The sequence below is a fragment of the Dreissena polymorpha genome, chromosome 15, assembly GCF_020536995.1.
Source record: "Dreissena polymorpha isolate Duluth1 chromosome 15, UMN_Dpol_1.0, whole genome shotgun sequence".
NCBI classification, from domain to species: domain Eukaryota; kingdom Metazoa; phylum Mollusca; class Bivalvia; order Myida; family Dreissenidae; genus Dreissena; species Dreissena polymorpha.
This window is the reverse complement of record NC_068369.1, coordinates 14,241,129-14,264,693: the sequence shown is the minus strand read 5'-3', so window position 1 is coordinate 14,264,693 and position 23,565 is coordinate 14,241,129. Positions and strand designations below refer to the sequence as shown.

At 38.6% G+C, this 23,565-nt stretch overlaps 1 protein-coding gene across 1 annotated transcript in view; it reads left to right on the top strand.

The window, feature by feature from the left end:
- The window catches only part of LOC127860908 (uncharacterized), a 345,694-nt gene that overhangs the window by 116,512 nt on the left and 205,617 nt on the right, over positions 1 to 23,565 (top strand). The window contains exons 50-56 of the mRNA XM_052399220.1: positions 13,254 to 13,439; positions 13,877 to 14,056; positions 14,514 to 14,699; positions 16,076 to 16,255; positions 18,660 to 18,845; positions 19,962 to 20,141; positions 22,184 to 22,369. Coding sequence (XP_052255180.1) covers positions 13,254 to 13,439; positions 13,877 to 14,056; positions 14,514 to 14,699; positions 16,076 to 16,255; positions 18,660 to 18,845; positions 19,962 to 20,141; positions 22,184 to 22,369 — 1,284 coding nt within the window. The remainder of the gene's footprint in view (positions 1 to 13,253; positions 13,440 to 13,876; positions 14,057 to 14,513; positions 14,700 to 16,075; positions 16,256 to 18,659; positions 18,846 to 19,961; positions 20,142 to 22,183; positions 22,370 to 23,565) is intronic.

The following is a 23,565-nucleotide window of genomic DNA, read 5'->3' as shown; positions in this document are numbered from 1 at the left end:
AGAACAACTTCCTATCGGAAGCCTTCTGTAAACCAAAATTAGAGTAAGGGCAAACCCAAAGCGGACAAGAAGTCATTTAATCCTTCTTCCGGCAAGGGTGGACCTCCTAAAGGTCAGCCCTAGGTCATACCCCTTTCTACCGCCACAACCTCTGATGCCGGAGGTACCAGTCGGGGCCAGACTTATGCACTTCGCAAATCGATGGCTCCAAATAACTTCGGACGCGTGGGTTCATTCTCTTTTCACACAAGGCCTCACTTTTCAATTCGAAAAAAGTCCCCCACTCTCTCGCGTCCAAATAGATCTGGTATCTCCGCATCCACAACTTCCAGACTCCATTCTTGGACTCCTGGAAAAACAGGCGTTAGAAAGCGTTCACGACCCTTGTTCTCCAGGATTTTACAGTCGCCTTTTCCTTGTTCAAAAGAAAAGCGGCTCCTGGAGACCAGTCATAGACTTAACAGTGTTCAACACGTTTCTAGTCAAACCTACTTTCAAGATGGAGACTCCTGCCTTCATTCGGCGCTCCATCAAACCCATGCAATGGGGGGTTTCCTTGGACCTGGAAGATGCATACTTCCATGTTCCTATCCATCCCAACTACCGGAAGTACCTGCGCTTCTCTTTTTGAGGCCAGGTCTACCAGTTTCGGGCGATGCCCTTTGGATTGGCAACAGCTCCACGAGTTTTCACCAAACTCATGGCCGCAGTGAGCGCACACCTCCGATTACACGGGGTTCAACTGCTTCAGTATTTCGACGATTGGCTCTTACACCAGCTCTCTCGTCAACTGCTTCTGCTACACCTAGAGTTCTCTTGGAAGGAGCTCCTCTCTTTAGGACTCCTTCTCAATGTAGCCAAGTCAGACCTCATTCCCTCTCAGGATTTCATATTCGTGGGAATGAATTTTCTGACCCACGTCAATCGGGTCAGGGTCTCACCGCAACGTGTATCAGACCTCCTTTTGAAGGTCAGATGGGTGCTGTCCCAATGTCGTATCACAGCTCAAGATTTCCTCTCACTCAACGGTATCCTGAGCTCTGTAGCAGACTTCGTGCAGTTGGGACGTCTCTTCCGACGTCCTCTTCAGCACTATCTCTCAGCTCGATGGAAATGGTCTCCAGACAATCTGCATGCACAGATTCCCATCCTTCCGTCCTTAGTCCCCCACCTTCAATGGTGGCTAGACGAGGAGACCCTGTTGGCAGGAGTACCGCTTCTTCCCCCGCAACCGTCTTTACATCTCATAACGGATGCGAGCATGGAAGGTTGGGGCGCTCACCTGGAACCCCGCAGCCTGACATTATCAGGATTGTGGTCTCCTCAGGAGTCTCTCCTGCACATAAACAATCTCGAAATGCGAGCAGTCTTTCTAGCTGTTTCTGATTTCCAATCACATCTTCGGGACTCCTGTGTGATGTTATCGACAGACAACACATCAGTCGTGGCTTACATCCAGAAACAGGGCGGGACACACTCTCACTCCCTGTATCTGGAAACAATGAAATAACTTGTTCTTTGCAAGAGCCTAAACGTCTCTCTCTTGTCCAAACACATACCAGGTCGTCTCAACGCCCTGGCGGACGGTTTGTCTCGCAAACACCAGTTACTTCCATCGGAGTGGACACTTCATCAGGAAGTGGCCAATCAGATATTCCTCACATTCGGTTATCCACTGATCGACCTGTTTGCGACCAGAGACAACCACAGACTTCCTCTGTATGTGAGTCCAGTGTACGAACCAGCAGCGTGGACGGTAGACGCGCTTTCGTTCGATTGGGATCAACTGGACGATTACGCTTATCCCCCACCAATTCTTATTCCCCAAATCTTAGGGAAAATCAGTGTGAGCTCTTGCCGGATCCTCCTGATAGCCCCTTGGTGGCCCAGGAGATCCTGGTTCAACGACCTTCTCGGTCTCCTGTGCGAATGTCCCAGGGAACTCCCGCACTGGTCAGATCTCCTATCTCAGAGAGGCAGACTTCACATGGATCCAGACATGTTCCACTTACACCTCTGGCCGTTATCAGGCAATCCCTGCAGAAGAAACGCTTTTCTGTCAGGACTTCAACGCTCGTTGCCTCTGCAAGGAGAAAGTCCACCAGAGCAGTCTATGATGCTCGCTGGAAACTCTTCTCTAATTGGTGTGTTCGAGGGAAAATTGATCCCCTCAATCCCTCTGCTAGACGCATAGCGGATTTTTAACCAGGTTTTCCGAAGGAAAAAACTGGTTATTAGATTGGCGAATGCGGGCGGGCTGGCTGGCTGGCTGGCTGGCTGGCGGGCTGGCGGGCGGGCGGAACAAGCTTGTCCGGGCCATAACTATGTCGTTCATTGTCAGATTTTAAAATCATTTGGCACATTTGTTCACCATCATTGGACGGTGTGTCGCGCGAAATAATTACGTCAATATCTCCAAGGTCAAGGTCACACTTTGAGTTCAAAGGTCAAAAATGGCCATAAATGAGCTTGTCCTGGCCATTACTATGTCATTCATAATGAGATTTTAAAATCATTTGGCACATTTGTTCACCATCATGGGACGGTGTGTCGCACGAAAGAATCACGTCAATATCTCCAATGTCAAGGTCGCCACGACTAAAAATAGATTTTTTTTAAAACAAACTTACAAAGGGGGTTAATTTTGTTTGTTCATTTCAAAAGTTCAGTTTGAGTTTTCTCCCTTTATCAGATTTTTTTTCACAATGAAAAACCTGGTTTTGTGACAATTTTGTCCCTTGTCTAATCTATCTCTTTGATAATAAGAAACTTTCTCTTAGCTCCATCAAAGGATACAGATCTGTGCTTTCGCATACCTTGGCTTTTCGTAAGTCATCACAAGTCTGTGCTGACCCAGCCATTTCGGAACTGATCCGAGCCATGGAACTTAAGCGTCCTGTGTCTCGTTCTCTTACCCCCAAATGGGATTTGGCTTGTGTTCTTGGATCGCTTATTAAAGCTCCCTATGAACCCCATAATCAGGCTTCTTTGCAGTTCCTAACCTGGAAGACCGTTTTCCTTCTTACCATAGCTTCATCCAAACATAGAAGTGAAATTCATGCTCTTTCTATCGAAGAAAGCCATCTTCGTTTTGATTCCTCCGATGGCTCTGTCACTTTGTTGTGTCAGCCAGGATTCCTTGCTAAAAATCAACTACCCTCAATGGCTTCTAAACCCTTCAAGGTCCCAAGTCTTTTTAGAACTTGTGGTAATGAAGATGAAGATAGACTCCTCTGCCCTGTCAGGTCTTTGAAGTTCTATCTTAGTAGAGTTAAGTCTATTCGAGGTTCTCGCAAGAGACTCTTCATTCCCTTAAAGGGGGGGGGGGGCGATGTGTCTGCGGCTTCTATTTCCCGTTGGGTAGCCTCGACTATAAAAAGGGCTTACTCTTCTCTTTCTTCAAGGGATTCATCCCTTTTTAAGATTAGACCGCATGAATTACGAGCAATGTCGGCTTCGTGGGCATATATTAATCATACCCCACTCTCTGACGTGCTTCAAGCTGCTTTCTGGAGGAATCAGACTACTTTTTCATCTTTTTATCTTCGTTCTCTGGAGTGCCAACAGGACAACTTGTATTTGTTGGGCCCCCTTGTGGTTGCACAAACGATAGTATCTTCTACGGCATAGGTATATTACGCTTATCCGTGAATTAAGTTAATACCGTAATAACGAAGATTAGCTGAGAACCCGAGATATGGGTTCCGCTGTGATGGGGAGATTTTTGCGAACCTTCCCGCCTCAGCTGCAAATTCAGCATATGATATCAGGTAACGTAATTAAGCTATTAAAACTAATATTTCTAGTAAAATTGATTTTAATTAGTAATTACTTACCTGATATCGGTAAGTGCCACCTCCGACCCCGCTCTTCGTCTTATATTTCATATTTTTTTATTGGAAAAAGAGTGGATTCTGGGTAATGTCCCGTTTTGGTTATACGGCTACACGGCACTATGTGACCGTTCTGACCTACCTGACGGGTTTCTGAAAAGTGTGGGATTCCTCGGACGAAAAATTCCGGATAAATTACGATCCTATCGGAATAAGTAAGCTTATGATATCAGGTAAGTAATTACTAATTAAAATGAATTTTACTAGAAAAATTTGTTTTAATACAACTCAGAAAGACAATAAGGATTGAAAACTTACTTATTGCCATTAGGAATTGCATTTGTAATGTGTAAATCCTCCATGATTTTGAATAAGTTTTGCTTTCACGCTTAATACGGAATGTCCAATGACACTTTTAGACAATAAAAGCCAAAGGATCTCGAATGATCTGGTATTTGACTGTCACACGCCAATAAATATCGACTATTTTACGTATATTTTATCTTTTAAACAGAACCAGTCTGTATAAAAACAATACTCATGAAAACAACGCTAGGTTACATACAACTATGAAAATATATATTAGGAACCGAGATTTCCAGGGGTGAATCCGTACCCGCGAGTCTGAAGTTGGATCCTATCTCAGGATATTTGGGGTACCCGTTGCAGCCCTAAGTACCGGTCACCGATATAAATATAAATTGTTAGTTTTATGTTTTTGCTATAAATCACGAAGCTCTTTATATAACATTAGCAATGTAAACAATTTTTAAAATATAATCACGCATACGCTAAATATTTGATATGTTATAGTTCAAAATGTACATTATCATCATACACTTTCTTATGTTTTTCCGTATTCTAGTAATTATGGATGAAAACTACATTGTAAAGAATTGTGAAAAATAAATGAGAAAAAAAAATACTACCGCTCATCGGTCACCTTGGACCGGTCCGGTCACCGGTCACTTGGCATTGGGTACCGGTCACCGGACACCGGTCAACATGCACCGATCATGAACCGGTCATCAGTTGCGAGTCACCGGTCAACGATCACAAATAGACGTTCTCCTTCATCAATCTATTCCACTTCTTCGTCGTCGAATGCATATTCGTCGTCGACTAGTTCCGACTATAGAGGTAGACGTCCGACACGCTCTTATTTATCGAGCAGTCCTCATTCCCGTCATCGTTATGATCATTATCGATCATCTCGATCATCACGGAAACGATACTCGAGGAGACGTCATTCCCGTCGTAGCCGTTCTAGCTCACGGAGACACTAATTAGGAGACCTTAATTCCAGCGTAGCCGAATTACCTTTCGGTATCGCAGGTATATGGGTCGTCGTGGCTTCTCACGTAGGCGTTTACGTTCCTACTGGTCATATTGACGGCTCCCACATTATTCCGTTGTGGAATATCGTTCGTCATTACACGTGTGTTGGTTTTCTTGTGGTATCCACACAGTTTGAAGTCCTCTAACGTTATTGGTATACGTCTACATTGGATATGTTGTGCCTATCTATACTGATAATCTACTGTGGTTTTCCGGGTTACATTATCAGTTAGATGACTTCGTGGATGGTCATTCTTCTGCACCAGATATTTTTATTCTGACGCAATCATATTATGACCGTTCCGGTCCAATCACAGGACATCGGTCACCAGTCAACGGTCATAGCAACTATCAATGGTCACCGGACAGAATAAATAGTCGTTCATCATCATCGGAGTATTCTTCCTCCTCTTCTTGTCATCGAATGACTCTTCGTCGACGGCTTTGATGATGTTTCATTGTCATCGGATTGGATTTTTGATCAGACCATATGGCGCCATATTTCGGTCTTTAATCGGTCGACGTCACTGGTCATATTATGGACTGGTTCGTTCACCTGACTATTATCACCGGTATTTGACCGGTCCGATTCTTTGAATCCAATATTTTATGGATATACTGGTGACCGTTGGTGTCCAAATATTTTCCGCTGACTTGGTCTATGGTTGGCTTTTCTTGCCAGCTAAGTCATTTGGGTGCTGGATATGAACTGCTATACTAGATGATTATGAAATACATCTATATGTTATTTCTACTTCTATATCAGGTGGCTACATGCAGACTTTTGATCTTGCAGATTGTTCATTCTCTGCACTCACTATCAGGAAAAAGTTGGGACACAACGTGACTCTAGCACATTCGTGTCGACTTCTGCTTTTCTAGTGCTCCTACGACGGTGCATGTTTTTAAGATACTAGTTTCTTGTATCTTATCGAACTATCAATTTGGTTCGGTTTCCAAACTGTCGGGTTAGATTTCTGACATACTTACGCTTCCTATGCCTATTGTTTCTACTACTTTCTCAGTTAATTACTCCATGTTGGCGAATTGACAACTGAGAGAGGGCTGATTCATAGCATTGCCTATCAACTGGACCGCATGGCGGCCACAGTCCTGTAGATGACTTGGGAGCTATTGAACTCAGATCTTAGATGCTAAGGATCTGGAGTGACCTCTTCTTCTCTTTTCATTTTCAATATTCCCTTGTTAGAGACAGTTTTAATAGAAAGAACAGCTTTTCACTGATAAGTTCTTCTTCTATTACACTTCTGGCCCTTACATGTCTTCAGCCTATAAAAGGTTATATTCCTTCGGAATTCGTCTGGTTACGATTCTAGAATAAGGGCTTAACCTTGCCAGATTTGAAGACTTCTAAGCCTTCTTACGGCAAGGTGATTGACCCTAAGATTATTCCTAGAGTTTTTCATTTGTTTCTGTCACCTCATCTCCGATGTCGGATATACCACTTTTAGCATATTTCCGTACTTCGCAATCGATACTTCACGGCCTTTCTTCTCCAAGATTTTAAGGCGCCGTTTATTGGTTCAATAAAGAGGCTTTTGTAGACAGGTCATAGACTTAAAAGTGTTCAACACTTTTCTATTATTACAACTGTCAAGTATGTTGGGAGTGGGAATTTCGGCTTGCCGTTATTTCTTTTCCCACCCATCCTTGACTAATGGTACAGGCCACCGGTCGGTAATCACCGGTCTTTGATGCTGAGACTTCTTTTCTTACGTCTGTTTCAGTTTTATTTTTCAAGTTAATTATTAATCTCGGGATTATTTAATGACACAGATTTCCATCTTTTTGTCATTACTTCCCACTATTCAGTGGGGTCAAGTCTAGATTATATTGGCAAGAATATATTTAATTCTACCACAATCTTCCTAACATCTTATACAGATGTGAGCAAGGAAGGTTAGGGACGATCACATAGAACAACTTATCATGATATTCCCAATCATGTGGTATCCTAATGAATATCACCTACACATCTTTATATTAAAAAGCGAGCATTCTTTTTAGATGTTTTTCATTTACAACACATTTTCACGACTCCTATGTGATAGTTTCAACTAACACACATCGATCGCGTTTTACTTCCAGACACGGAGGTGATCATATTATTACTTCTTGTATCTGAAAACCAGGAACGTATTGTGTATTTTGCAAGAACATTAATTTTCTGTATCGTCTTACACTGAATAATTTTCTGTTTGGTTCCTATGAAATGTGATTGCGCATGCGCGGTAGTGGTTTTGCGTAGATGAAGATGCAAAGATGCATAGAAGAACGTTGTTTCTCATCTAATGCTAGTCATTAGCGTTATGCGATCGTAGATCATAGTATTAATGCTGAACAACGTCAATAATGCAGTTCACAGAAATCGATCCAGCAGTGGGTGCGATTGTTATACATTCGTCCACTTTACATTAACTGGAAATATCTTGCCTTCTTGATGAGTTTTGGAATACCGATTTTTTTGCCATAATTTCATGGTATCTACTTAATTTACCATGGGATTATGGAATTACGACCTTTTTTTGAGTCTCCTGTAAAATTATTTTCAGGAAACTTCTGCACAGGTCAAATATCATAACTCAGAGAGACATATTTTAACTGATCCAAACATGTGTCATTACATGTCTTACCATTATTAGTTATCTCTACAGAAGAACGTTTTTCTGTTAGAGTTTTAATCATTAATTTTTTTGCAAGGATAATTCCTTCAGAACTGTATAAAGGTTCTATGGAAATTCTTTTTTGACTGGGTATTCGAGAGCAAAGTTATTACCCTAATCACTCTGCTAGATACATAGAAGGTTTTCTCATATTTTTCCTTGATGATAAGAAATTTGTTCTTCATTCCATCAAAGGGTACAATTATGCATAAGTATACCTTGTTTTGTGTAATTCATCACAAATCTGTGCTGTCTTACCTATTTTGGAACTTATCCAAGCTATGGAACGTCAACACTTTGTTTTCGTTCCTTTAGCTTCTTAATCTGTTTTGGCTTCTGGTATTACGTTGCTTCATGAAAATCCTATGAATCCTTTTTCATCAGGATTATAAACAATTCCAATATAATTTTAAGACAGTTTTCCTTCTTAGTATGACTTTTATCATATAAGGAAGTGAAATTCATGCTTTTTATACGAACAATTTAAGTTGGATTTAATGTCGTCTTCACTTTGTTGTGTCAGCCAGGATTCTTTTCTTAATATCTAGTCCTCGATATGGTTTCTGAATATCTTCAAGTTTCCAGTTTTTTTAACTAGTTGACATGAAGAGGAGGATAAACTTCTATGGCCAATTTAGGCTTTTAAGTTCTATCTCAGCAATTTTAGGCCATTCGAGGTTCTCAAAAAACACTCATCAAAAGGGGGCGGGAGATGTGTCTACAGCTTCTGTTTCTCGGGGTTCGACCTTTGACTACGAAGGTTAACTCTTTTCTCTAATCTAAAACTCGTTTCTGTATAGGATATGATCGCATGAATTAAGAGCTCTGTTTTGTGGGCGTATATTAATCACACCCCACTTTTTGATGTGCTCCAAGCTATTTTCTGGAGGAATCCGACCAACTTTTTTCATCTTTTTATCTTCGTTCTCTGAAGTGCAAACAATAAAAATTGTATATGTCTGGTTTCGTTGTGATTTCATTAACGTTAGTGTCTTTACGACATTGACATACGTACTCTGTCCGATAACTCACTATTAATACCGTTCTACGAAGATTAGCTAATAACCCTTGTTTTGGGTTTTGTTATCATTAGCTGATAACCCTGTTTTGGGGTACTACTGTGATGGGAAAATATATACGAACCTTCCCACCGCAGCTACAAAATAAGCTATGGAAAGCAGGTTAGTATTTATGACATTAAAACAAAATTTTTAAGTTGACTGCATTTTAATTATTAAATACTTACCTGTTATCGGTAAGTCCCACCTCCCACCCCGATATTCGATTAATATTTTCGTATATTAATATTGAAAGAATATTGCGGACTGGTTTCTGCTTTTTGTCTGGGTTGCATTGCACTATGTTATGCCTAGGCTGTGTTGCAGTATGGAGATGGCCGATTACCAGTGAAAATTCCGGATGGGCAAATGCCCCTTGGAAGGGAGTAAGCTATGGATAGCAGGTAAGTATTTATTAATTAACATGAATTTTACTTAAAAAAATTGTCTTAAGGCTATATCTCACAAACTATATAAGATATCATTATGAAACTTTATAGGTGTATAGATGTATAGATATCAATGAGGTGAACAATTAGGAGAACTACCATGCACAAGAACTATAACCTTACACTTTCTTTATTAAGAGTTATTGCCATTATATTTTTATGCCCCCTTTCGAAGAAAAGGGGGTATATAGTTTTCGCACTGTCCGTCTGTCAGTCTGTCACACTTTTCGTGTCCGCTCTCTAATTCAAATAGTTTTAATCCGATCTTTACGAAACTTGGTTAGAAGTTGTATTTAGACAATATCTAGGTCAAGTTCGAATATGGGTTATGCCGGGTCAAACACTAGGTCACGGGGTGGAAAAAAATCTAAGGGAAATAATAAGCTTTAAATGGACATAATTATCTGACCTGCCAAAGCGGCGCAGAAGGCGGCATTGTGTTTCTGACAAACACATCGTGGTAAAAGGCCTAGGTAACGGTCATCCTTCAAGGTCTAAGGTCAAAAATACAAATCCAAGGGAAGTAATAAGCTTTAAAGGGAGATAATTATTCAATATTGCACATAGCAACTTGATATTTGGCATGCATGTGTATCTCATGAAGCTGCACATTTTGAGTGGTGAATCTACAGTCACGGTAGTGGCTTGTAATTATTTGCTACCAAAAATAGAGTTTTTTAAGAGACAATTATTTTCAAGAGAAGTAATTTATATAATAATAAATCTCAGATTATATATTTTGCATACCAAGAATTTAAGTTCTTTTCACAGTTAATGTACATATTTTTCTTTTTATTATTTATAACTTAAATGATTGATTTGTAAAAGTTTTCTTTTAAATGATATAATTATCATTTCTTTCCGGTACTGATTTATGAATGGTAGGGTTCATTACATACCTCTGGACCTATTATGTCCATAGATACATGCAATCTCCACGCAGAGTTGTCGTTCCTTGCTCTCACATACAACTCTGCGAAATGCTCAGCTTACCATTTTGTCTATAAAATAGGTAAAACCGAACAAATGCATTCAATGTATATTTGATTGGATATTTAAGATCGCATGCATTAAATTAAGAAATATGACTTTTAAATGTACGATAAATCGTGCAAAAACTTGCGAGTTTTAATGCAACTCTTTGGAACTAATTTATTGCCAATTTACGCAGATGGAATCATTCCACGCACTTCACAAATGTAAACAATTGAACATATTTTTTTTTGAGTGACGTTAGGAATTGCTTCGACGTGTGTATGTATGTTGGTTTCTTAACATAAAAACCTTATCAAATTTATAATAATGAATTAAGACTGATATAAGATATCATGGTATGAGATGGTTTTCTTTAATGCAGTGAATGCAATGTAACCGTCGTGCAAGAGATTGTTTAGTATTCTGTAACCTCAATGATGAACGCTTGGAATGATCATGACATAAATGAGACGCTTTCATAACAATAGTCCGTTTTGAGCCCAAGACAGAGGTGAATGTAATGTAACCGTCGTGCAGGAGATTGAGATACATGATGAACTCTGGCTATGATCTCTTTGATAAACCACAGGTCTTGATTGTCAGTTATGTCTGACTTGGTCATTTTTGAGTGTCTACAGACCCCCCGGTTGGATTGGACAAAATCCAAGGGTAATAATAAGCTTTAAAGGGAGATGATTTCTATACCTGCCAAATGATAAATTGAAATGTTATTTCAAAGCGGCGCAGTAGGGGAATTGTGTTTCTGCGAACACCTTTATCCCTTAACTGCCCTTTATTGTTTTTTGTATGATGGAACTTTGTAGGGCTATATCAGATACGTAACAATATTTGAACATGTAACTTTATGGATGTATAGAAATCATTGGGAAGAAGCACCATGCACAAGAACAATAACCATGCATTTATGTAACTTATGATATTGCCATATGTTGTTTTTGTATGATGCAAGTTTTTTTTAGTCTATATTTCAGGTACGCTACAATATATAAACATGTATGTATAGATATAAGGGAGGAAAAAATGCAATTAAAAAAACAATTACCGTTCTCTTATTTTGTTATAAAAAAAACGTACATCAAGGGATATGCACCCATCTAAAAACAAAACATATTTTTCGAGGGAGTTCAATTTAATGCATTTTCTTGTTACATGAAGTTATAATTACACTAGCGTCTATTATACCCCATCTACAGTGAGAAATGCCCCCACTACAGTTAGTTATTCACCCATTAAACTTAGTTGTACCCCAATTACAGCGAGTTATACCCCCACTTCAATACGGTATACACTAACTACATGTAACATATCATTTTACCCAAATTGCAGTAAGTTATACCCAAATGCGGAAAGATATACCAACCCACTTTAGTAAAACACATCCCCAATACATTATCGGTTAGCTATTTAGCTTCTACCAGAATGTTGTGTTAAGGGGGATACGTCTAGTATGAAGACATAGTTGCGTAGCTGTATTAGAATAAATAAGTTTATAAAGACTGTAGGTGTGTCTTTAAATCCAAAAATGTTTGAAATGCTCAAATTATTTGTTTTTTTAAGTTTTTACCTACGTGTGACGTCATGTTAAGCACATATCAAAGTTTATCGATGACCGAACTTACAAAAACACAACTTTCCAGGAGGGCTATTTTTAGCTCGGCTGTTTTTTGAGAAAACCCGAGGTATTGTCATAGCCAGCTCGTCGTGTCGTCCGCCGTCCGCAAACCTTCACATATTTTCAAGATTTTAACATTAGCTCTAAAATCAAAGTGATTCATCCTACAAATTTGAAACTTCATATGTAGATGCACCTTGATGAGTTCTACACGCCACACCCATTTTGGGGTCACTAGGTCAAAGTCAAGGTCACTGTGACCTCTAAAAAAATTCTAACAAGCTTTCATTTATTAAAAACTGCACCCGCAGCCGAGCGTTACACCCGTTATGCGGTGCTCTTGTTTCATTTTTATAACTATATGCAAAATGCCGAAGTTAAAAATTATTCGGCTTTGCATTTTACAATAATATTCAGCTTCGCGTTTTTGCGTGTTCAGCTTCGCATGTTTGCATATTTTTATTTCCACAATCACAGATTTGCATTTTATCATATGGCCGGTTTGGCGTGTTCTGATTGGTTAGGCGGTTCGCCGTTTTCTGGGCATTTGCGCACTGATTTCCCGCCCTACACAGTGCAAAAATCACGAAATGGCCAAAATGTTAGTTCGACATTTTGAATAAGGACCATCGCTATGCCTTTTTTTTGGTTAAAGGTCAAAGTATATACTATTTTATTGTAAACCATTGGTACGTGTTCTAGCTTAATGCCCCATATTTTAAAATATAAAGAAGTGAAACTCCAGCTGCTGGAGCAGTATTGAATTTTCATTAAAAACAATTAGTTGGTCCTTTATTTAAGGCAAGTGACCGATTGCCCAAACAGTACAAAACAGCACAACACAGCACAATACAAACCAACATAAACACAAAATATGAATAAAGCTAAATAGCTTGACACAAATGTTAACCGATATAGGACTGAATCCCTTGCAGAAATTCATGTTTACTTTCAAAGTCAATGTCAAATGTGTTATTACATTCTGTGGTACCATTCCCTTGTGTGAGACAGTAATTACTTGTGTGTTACCAATCTAATGTAAGATACTCGGTAAGTACATAGTGCATTATCAGTCTCTTGTGTGATACACAGTAAATACATAGTAGGATAACAGTCTATTGTGTGATACGATCACCGGACCATCTGATATTTTGGTGTTAGCATTCTAACATCACCTTCATGACGTCTTAAGTAAATTTGTTTGGTTACTTGCTTAATTATGTTCATGTCCTTCCCAATTTTAAGTTCAATGTTTTTGACAGGTGTTTCTTTGACTACTCTAGATTGTGGCCTTCCTGCATCTGTAGCGAACAGTGTGTACAGACTGAATGGAGAGAACAGAACCACTTACGGGAGCGTCGTCAACTACAGCTGTGTAACGGGCTATTACCAGTCTGGGGGAGTGTCACAGCTCGAATGTAACACGGAGGGTCAGTGGACAGGCAACCGTATCAACTGCACAATATATGGTAACTATCTTGTCTGTTTAAAAGTGTCGTTGTTCATCAACATTATGTCTACATTTAAACTTAAATGACATACAAACATGTGATGTCACTATTGTATAATTGATTTTAGTTGCGTTTTATGTTTCACATATATTACTGGATATTTATTTAAATATGATTTTGTATACCACCATGTTGTAGTGATTGCTTCATTCTTTCCCCAACTTGCATCATCAATGTTTATAAATTCTTTTCTAATTATCTTGGAAATCATTTTGAAATTAAAAAAAAACAAGGTTTGATCTTTAATGCATGGCGTCTTCTGTTTGTTTTAGAGTTTACAGTTAATTTAGAGTATTTATTGTTCAAATTATGTGCTCTATTTTGCCACTAAGATCATAAACTGCATAAAACTGGTATCATTAAGCTACCTGTCAACATGATGCTGTGTTTTTAAGACTGTGGAGTCCCACCTACCCACAGCCACGCCCAGGTCAATATGACAAGGTCAACATATGGGTCCACAGTGTCTTACAGCTGTATGAACGGCTACAACCGGACCTCAAGAGGGAACTCGGCCATGACATGCAATGCTTCAGGCCACTGGGACGGCAAAGTTGACCCATGTCTACTTGTCGGTGAGCACAAACAGTGTGATGGAAATCTGGACTTTTAACATAAGACCCCAGCTACTGTTAGTTATACCGCAACTGCAGTAAGTAATACCTCATAAACATTAACATATACGTAATAATTTATGGACGTTTTTTATGCAACAACATTTGCCGTTATTATACAAACGCCCTATCATTCAAAATCTTTATTATAAAGGTCTTTTTTGAGCAGCACAATTTGCTGTTATAATAAAATCGTCAGAGGCCATTCTGGTGTTTCGTTATAACATGTTAAATTATGTGTGAACAAACTTCCGCTAGTATACACAAGAGAGGAGGTGAGATCGTACTTGCTTCTTAAAGTTAGGGGACCTGCACAACGGTTGTCCCATCAATATTGATTAGAGTGACTAACCAGCTAGTGAACTTAATGTATTCAATATGTGTTCATGTATTCTGAAAGGTGGTTTTCCCTTTCTAGATTGTGGCTTACCGACGTCTGTAGCAAACAGTGTGTACAGACTGAATGGAGAGAACAGAACCACTTACGGGAGCAACGTAAATTACAGCTGTGTAATGGGCTTTTACCAATCGGGGGTAGTGTCACAGCTCGAGTGTAACACAGTGGGTCATTGGACAGGCAATCATATCAACTGCACAATATATGGTAACTATGCTGTCTGTGTAACAGAAGCGCTATTCATCACAACGTGTTCTACATGTATACTTGTGTTACACATAATTTTGTTTCCCTAAGACATTTTTTATGTAAATAGATTTCATATCTTTTGTTGCGAGTCATTTGTCAAAAAGATAAAGGAGGATTTGTATGCCCCCGGTAGGGTGGCATATAGCAGTTGAACTGTCCGTCAGTCAGTATGTCAGTCTGTCCGTCCGTCCGAAAAACTATAAAATTGGCCATAACTTTTTAAAAATTGAAGATAGCACCTTGATATTTTGCATGCATGTGTATCTCATGGAGCTGCACATTTTGAGTGGTAAAATCTTAAGTTGAACATCATCCTTCAAGGTCTAGGGTCGGAAAAACAAAGTCAAGGGAAGTAATAAGCTTTAAATGGACATAGTTATCTGACCTGCACACGTATATATTTTTGTTAAATGAATCAAAGTGGCGCAGTAGGCGGCATTGTGTTTCTGACAAACACATTGTGGTAAAAGGCCAAGGTCATCCTTTACGGTCTACGGTAAAAAGTACAGATTTAAGGGAAGTAATAAGCTTTAAAAAGGGAGAAAATTATTCAATATTGAACATAGCCACTTTATATATTTGGCACGCATGTGTATCTCATGGAGCTGCACATTTTGAGTGGTGAATCTACAGTCACGGTAGTGGCTTTTAATTATTTGCTACTAAAAATAGATATTTGTTACAGACAATTATTTTCAAGGGAAGTAATTTATATAATTATAAATCTCATATTATATATTTCCTTACCAAGAATTGAAGTTCTTTTCACAGTTACTGTACAGATTTATTATTTTGATTATTTATAACCCAAATGATTGATTTTTCAAAGTTTCTTTAATGACATAATTATAATTTCTTTGGTGTTCATTACATACCTGTGGACTTATGTCCATACAGATACATAATCAACTCTGGCTATAATCTCTTTTAAACCATATGCCTTGGCTGTCAGTGATGTCTGACATGGTCATAATTGACTGTGAGACCCTCCCCACCCCCACCCCCGGTTGGATTGGACAAAATTCAATTGAAGTAATAACCTTTAAAGCGAGATGATTTCTATACCTGCCAAATGATAAATGGACATTTTATTTCAATGCGGCGCAGTAGGGGGCATTGTGTGTCTGACAAACACATCTCTTGTTTATTTTTACGTATTCAATTTCAAAAACTAGATCTCGCTTCTATTGAATTTGTCGTCTCTTCGTTTGGTAGTATTTAGTTTCTTTTAATGAAAGTTTCCTAATCATGTGCTTTTAGTTGTCACTAAAATCATAAACTGATATTTTCAAGCTACAGCCTGTGCTCTGTCAACCTGATGCTGTGTATTTCAGACTGTGGAGTCCCACCAACCTACAACCACGCCCAGGTCAATATGACGAGGTCAACGTACGGGTCCACAGTGAATTACAGCTGTATGACGGGCTACAACCGGACCTCCAGAGGGAACTCGACCTTGACATGCAATGCTACTGGCCACTGGAACGGCACAGTAGACCCGTGTTTACTTGTCGGTGAGTACTTGCAGTGTACTGAGAGTCTGGTCCTTACATTAAGTTATACTCGCGTTATGGTTTGTTGTGCCCAAGTTATAGTGAGTTTAACCGCAACCGCACTGGCAGTGAGTTATACTCCTATGGCAGTGAGTTATACCACCGTCACAGTGAGTTATATCCTTATTGCAGTGAGGTATGCCCCCCATTGCTTTGAGACATTATCCGATTACAGTGAGTTATACCACTTCTAAAATCAGTACAGCACCTTCAACATTTCGGTGAATTATTCCACTACTTAAGATAAGTTATACCCACTAAATTTACTATTAGAATAATATAGTATACAGTTATCTACACCGCTTCTATCAGACTGTTTTGATTTAGTGTGTTTCTTCTAGCATGTACGGACATGAAGTAGCGTTATGAGAATCACTCAGTCCTATATAACTGTAGGAGTGTTTACCAGTCCAAAAATAGTTTAAGAATATAATTTTCCCAATGTAGTTAAGGTTTTAAAAATAACGTACCACAAGTATATAACTGCATGAGACTGTATGTCAAGAACAAAAGTCAAATATCAAAGACAAGGTCATTCTTTTGGGTCAAGGTGAAAGTATTTTTCATTTTATTGTCAACAATGGGTATGTGTGCTCTCTTACCTTCACATGTGTAAAAACATTCTTAAAAGCTTGACCCCTATGATATAAGAAAGAATCTCATGTAAGAAACACATTTATCTTAAAATTCAAGGTCTTACTATAATAAAAAAATGATTATTACATACAACAGTTCGCGATTCTTGTATTATACACAGTAAATACATATTGAGGTACCATGATCTGTGTGAATTATGGTACGTACATTTTTGGGAATCAGTCTTTATCGTGAGACCATTGTCGAACAATCTGATTGGAAGACGGATAACATAACAACATAGTAACGCAATAATGACTTCTTAAGTAAATTGTTTTTCTTACTCGTACTTAAAAAAACAGCATTTCTTGTTAACGCTTTAGATTTTACTTAAAAACCTACTTTATATATGTTGACATAATCGTCAAGATACCATAACTTCAATACCTTATACACAAAGTGGCAAAGTGTTTAATTATTGTGCTGCCCTTTGAAGAAGAGGGGATATATTGTTTTGCAGGATGTCGGTCGGTCTGTCGGTCTGCCTGTCGGAAGACCAGTTCGTTTCCGATCAATAACTCGTCAACGAATCGAACGATTGGCTTGATACTTCGCATGTGCATTGGCCTTGGACAGTAGATGACCCCTTTGAAATTGGGGTCACTCGGTCAAAGGTCAAGGTCACTGTCACAATAAGTGTGAACATTGTTTCCTTCAAGAACTCATAAACGAATCGAGTGATTGGCTTGATACTTCACATGTGCATTTGCATTGGACAGTAGATGGCTCCAATTGAAATTGGTGTCACTTGGTCAAAGGTCAAGGTCACTGTCAAAATAATTGTGAAAATCGTTTCCAAGCAAGAAATCATAACCCAATTGACCGATTGGCTTGATACTTCCCATGTGCATTGGCCTAGGACAGTAGATGACACCTATTAAAATTGGAATCACTAGGTCAAAGGTCAAGGTCACTGTCACAATAAGTGTGAAAATTGTTTCCGATCAATAACTTTTCTACGAATTGAAGGATTTGCTTGAAACTTCCAATTTGCATTGGCCTTGGACAGTCGATGACCCCTATTGACATTGGGGTCAATAGTTTAAAGCCCTGTTTGGGGGGGGGGGCATATGTCTCCGACCGCAGAACTCAGTATAAAAAAACATATCTTGTACATACTACTGTACCTAGTAGACTTACCTTGATGTGTCCATTATGCAGTTGCTCACTGTATAGTCTCACAGATACTTATTCTGATGGCGTTAGCTAAAATAGCATTGCCTGTTCAGTTTATTATAACTCGACGGCAAATGCAATCATTTTACCTACTCACTTATTAATGGTTATGCATAAAAATACGAATTAAATCATTAACAATTATGTTTTGTACGTGTTTGGTGCAACAGCATTTGCCTTTATTATACAAACGCCAAAGTTGTATTATTCAACATATTTACTTTAAGAGGTTTCTGAGGATGAACAGGATAAATTCTATGTGAAGAAAAGATGAACTAGTTCAGGCCAGACAGCAGCAGAGATCGGACTTGTTTCTTCAAGGTCCCATAAATATATGAATATTTGTTAGACTCACTTAAATGTCTTGTGGACCTTATGTATCTTGTTGATTAGAATAGTTTGTGGATGTGGAAAGCGTCATGTTGAATAGCAGAACACATTTTAATGAATTGTCCTTCGAGTTAGATGTGTTTTTATTCCAAAGAATTACGCAACATTGGGATTTCGTCATTTGACGTTCAATAAGTGCGACATTGTTCTTTGATTACTCTAGATTGTGGCCTGCCGACGTCTGTAGCAAACAGTGTGTACAGACTAAATGCCGAGAACAGAACCACTTACGGGAGCCTCGTCAACTACAGCTGTGTAACGGGCTATTATCAGTCTGGGGGAGTGTCACAGCTCGAATGTAACACGGAGGGTCAGTGGACAGGCAACCGTATCAACTGCACAATCTATGGTAACTATGACAACCGTATGAAATGCATATTCTATGGTAACTATCTTGTCCGTTTAAAAGTGTTTTTGTTCATCATCACAGTATCTTCATTGAAACTTATATGTTAATATTTGTAATTATGTTTGTTGCTAGTCATGTGTCAACTAAATATGATTGAAATGTATTCAAACATACATTGTTTGTTCGCAATTCCTAGTGACGTCTTCAGTAATTCCTAAGCTTGCGCAATTAATGTTAATCGAATCCTTTTTCTAATTATCATTGATATAAATAATATTAAATGCGCAATTTTAAAAACACAAATTGCATTCAATTAAATGTGTCTTCTTTTTGTGTTAGAGTTCTTTTCATGAAAGTGATCAAATCATGTGGTTGTATTTGTAAACGTTAATCATAAACTGGTATTTTTATGCCCCCGGTAGGGTGGCATATAGCATTTGAACTTTCCGTCCGTCCGTCCGTCAGTCCGTCCGAAAAATATTTAACATTGACCAAAACGTTTGCAATATTGAAGATAGTAAATTGATATTTGGCATGCATGTGTATCTCATGGAACTACTCATTCTGAGTGGTGAAATATCAAGGTCAATTTTATGCCCCCGGTAGGGCGGCATATAACATTTGAACTGTCCGTCCGTCCGTTCGTCAGTCCGTCCGAAATCTTTAACATTGGCCATAACTTTTGCAATATTGAAGATATCAACTTCATATTTGGCATGCATGTGTATCTCATGGAGCTGCACATTTTGAGTGGTGAACGGTCAAGGTCATCCTTCAAGGTCAAAAGTCAAAATATACAACCCCAGGGAAGTAATAAGCTTCAAAAGGGAGATCATTTCTAAACCTACCAAATGATATATTTACATTTTATTTCAAAGCGGTCCAATGGGGGGCATTGTGTTTCTGACAAACACATCTATTGTTCAAGATTAAGAGTAAAAACAATACAATCCAAGGGAAGTAATAAGCCTTAAAAGGGAGATGATTTCAAACCTGCCAAATGATATATTGAAATTTTATTTCAATGCGGCGCAATAGTGGGCATTGTGCTCTGACAAACACATCTCTTGTTTAGTTACAACTTGTGAACTGTCCACCTGATGCTCTGTATTTTAGAATGTAGAGTCCCACCTATCCATAGCCACGCCCAGACCAATATGACAAGGTCAACATACGGGTCCACAGTGTCTTACAGCTGTATGACCGGCTACAACCGGACCTCCAGAGGGAACTCGGCCCTCACATGCAATGCTACTGGCCATTGGGACGGCACAGTTGACCCATGTTTACTTGTTGGTGAGCACAAACAGTTTATTGAGAGTCTGGCCGTTTTTACATTCAATTATAATCCCACTAGAGTTTGTTATATCCCAAATACAGCGAGTTGTACACAACCCGTAGTGAGTGAATCCATTACAGTGAGATAGACCCCACTACAATTATTTATACAACGACTACATTTCACGCACGACTATGATACCCCATCTTCAGTTATAGTATAACCACCCACTGCTGTGAGCGGAAACCACAAATTTATCATACAGTCAGCCATACAGCCTATTCTAGAATATAGGGGGGGGGGTGAGGGGATTACTTCTAGTATATGGGGAGATTGGGGTAGCTCTATGTTAATCACTTTGTTCTTTACGACTGTAGGTGTGGCGTTCAGTTCAAGACCATTTGCACTATCCCACTTACTCTTGCAATTGCGAATTTCAAATAGCTTACGCGATGAGTACATCTTAATGAGGCGGCATGTCCGGCACGAACCCTAAATTTCAAAATCAATGTCATACTTTTGGTCAATTTTCCAAGTTTTTTCTATTTTTTTCTATAAGGAAAGGCTTGTGTGCTCTCTTAATTCCCTAATTAAAAAAAATCTTAATAGCTTGGCATAAATATTAACAGATATAATAAAAAACTCAAGCAAAAACACATGATTGCCTTCAAAGTCAATGTTATATGGAATCAAATGTGGTATCACAACATAAGCTACAAGTCTCATATGTGATGCAAAGACATGTACATAGTGGGGTACATGTTTATTATGTGATACGACCACTAGACTACATCACCTTGTGGCTTCTTAAGTATTTTTAATAAGGTTTTCCGAAGGAATAAATGGCTATTAGATTGGCGAATGTCGGCGGGCGGGCGGGCTGGCGGGCGGGTGGAACAAGCTTGTCCGGGCCATAACTTTGTCGTTCATTGTGAGATATTAAAATCATTACGCACATTTGTTCAACATCATTAGATGGTGTGTCACGCGAAAGAATGACGTCGATATCTCCAAGGTCAAGGTCACACTTTGAGTTCAAAGGTAATAAATTGCCATAAATGAGCTTGTCCGGGCCATAACTATGCCATTCATTGTGAGATTTTTAAAACCATGTGGCATATTTGTTCACCATCATTGGACGGCGTGTCGCGCGAAAGAATTACGTCAATGTCTCCAATGTCAAAGTCGCCACGACTAAAAATAGATTGATTTTGAAACAAGTGGGGTAACTGAACAATCAGTAACAATGCACATTTTGAGTTTGTCTCCCTTTATCAGAATTTGTTATGCCCCCGGATCGATAGATTGAGGGTATATTGTTTTTGTCTTGTCTGTCTGTCTGTTTCAAAATTTTAACCTTGGTTAAAATTTGATAACTTTTGCAATATTGAACAAAGCAACTTGATATTTACCATGCATGTGTATCGCATGGAGTTGCTCATTTTGAGTGGTGAAAAGTCAAGGTCAAGATCATCCTTCAAGGTCAAAGGTCAAATATCATTGTTTTTATTCCTAAAACTTTAACCTTCGTTAAAGTTTAATTATAATCTTTTTAATATTGAACACAGCAACTTCATATTTGGCATGCATGTGTAACTCATGGAGCTGCATATTTTGAGTGGTGAAATGACAAGGTCATCCTTCAAGGTCAAAGGTCATAAATTGAAAACAAAAACCATTTCTCTATTCAATCTCTTACTTACTTCTCGTGGAGTTGAACATTTTGAGTGGTGAAAGGTCAAGGTAATCCTTTAAGGTCAAATGTCAAATATATGGCTTCAAACATCGCAATAGGGGGCATTGTGTTTCTGACAAACACATCTCTTGTTTCAAATTGAAATCAAGGTCACCCCGGGTAAAAATAGATTGAATCTTACACAAGGGGGTAACAATGCACATTTTGAATTGTCTCTCTGTATAAGACTTTTTTTCAAATTGAAAACCTGGTTTTGTGACAATTTTATCCCATGTTGTTTCTAAATTGAGGAATTATTATGTGTGTGTCCTTCCCCTTTTTATGTTCTAAGTATTTTGACAGTTTGTTCTTTGACTATTCTAGATTGTGGCATGCCTGTGTCTGTAGCAAACAGTGTGTACCGACTGAATGCAGAGAACAGAACCACTTACGGGAGCCTCGTCAACTACAGCTGTGAAATGGGCTATTACCAAACTGGGGGAGTATCACAGCTCGAGTGTAACACGGAAGGACAGTGGACAGGCAACCGTATCAACTGCACAATTTATGGTAACTATGGCAACCGTATAAGCTGCACAATATATGGTCACTATGCAAACAGTATCAATATCACGCTATATGGTAACTATGTGTTTAAGTAAAAAGGTTGTTAATAAACAATTTTTATGTCCCCCACCACTATAGTGGGGGACATATGGGTTTTTCCCTGTCCGTTGGTGTGTTTGTTTGTTTGTCCCAACTTTAACCTTTTGCAATAATTTTTGCAATATAAAAGATAGCAACTTTATAGTTGGCATGCATGTGCATCTCATGAAGCTGCACATTTTGAGTGGTGTAAAGTCAAGGTTATCCTTCAAGGTCAAAGGTAAAAAAATCAAAGCGGCGCAGAAGGGGACATAGTGTTTCTGACAAACACATTTCTTGTTCTACATTTAGTCTTGTTTGAATTACATATTTGAATCCTTATCACACGAGTTATGCAAATATTTTTAGCTCGCCTATTATATATGAAATATATAGTGGAGCTATCCTACTCACCCCGGCGTGAGCGTCTGCGTTAGCGTTAGCGTCTGCGTAAGCGTGCAAATGTTAAAGTTTTCGTACTACCCCAAATATTTTCTTTGTCCCTTAACATATTGCTTTTATATTTTGCATACTTGTTTACCAACATGACCCCTACCTATAAACAAGGACAGACAACTCTATTCAGCATTTTGTCATACTTATGGCCAATTTTCCACTTAGAATATGCAGCAAATGATAAAGTTTCCATACTACCCCATTTATTTTCATTGTCCCTTGACATATTGCTTACATATTTTGCATTTTCATTGTCCCTTGACATATTGCTTTCATATTTTGCATACTTGTTTACCAACATGACCCAACCTATAAAAAAGAGCAGACAACTCTATCAAGCATTTTGTCATAATTATTGCCCCTTTAATACTTAGAATATGAATATTATCGATAAATCTATGTTGAAGTTTGCGTACTACCCCAAATGTTTCCTATATCCTTTGACATATTGCTTTTATATTTTGCATACTTGTTTACCAACATGACCCCAACCTATAAATAAGAGCAGACCACTGTATCAAGCATTTGTACATAATTATGGCCCCTTTTACATTTATATAATTGAACATTTTTCTTAAATTGCCATAACTTTTTATTTATGATCACATTTTATTATTACTTTGACAAAACAACTCTAACCTGAATACCACAATGGATTCCACCCA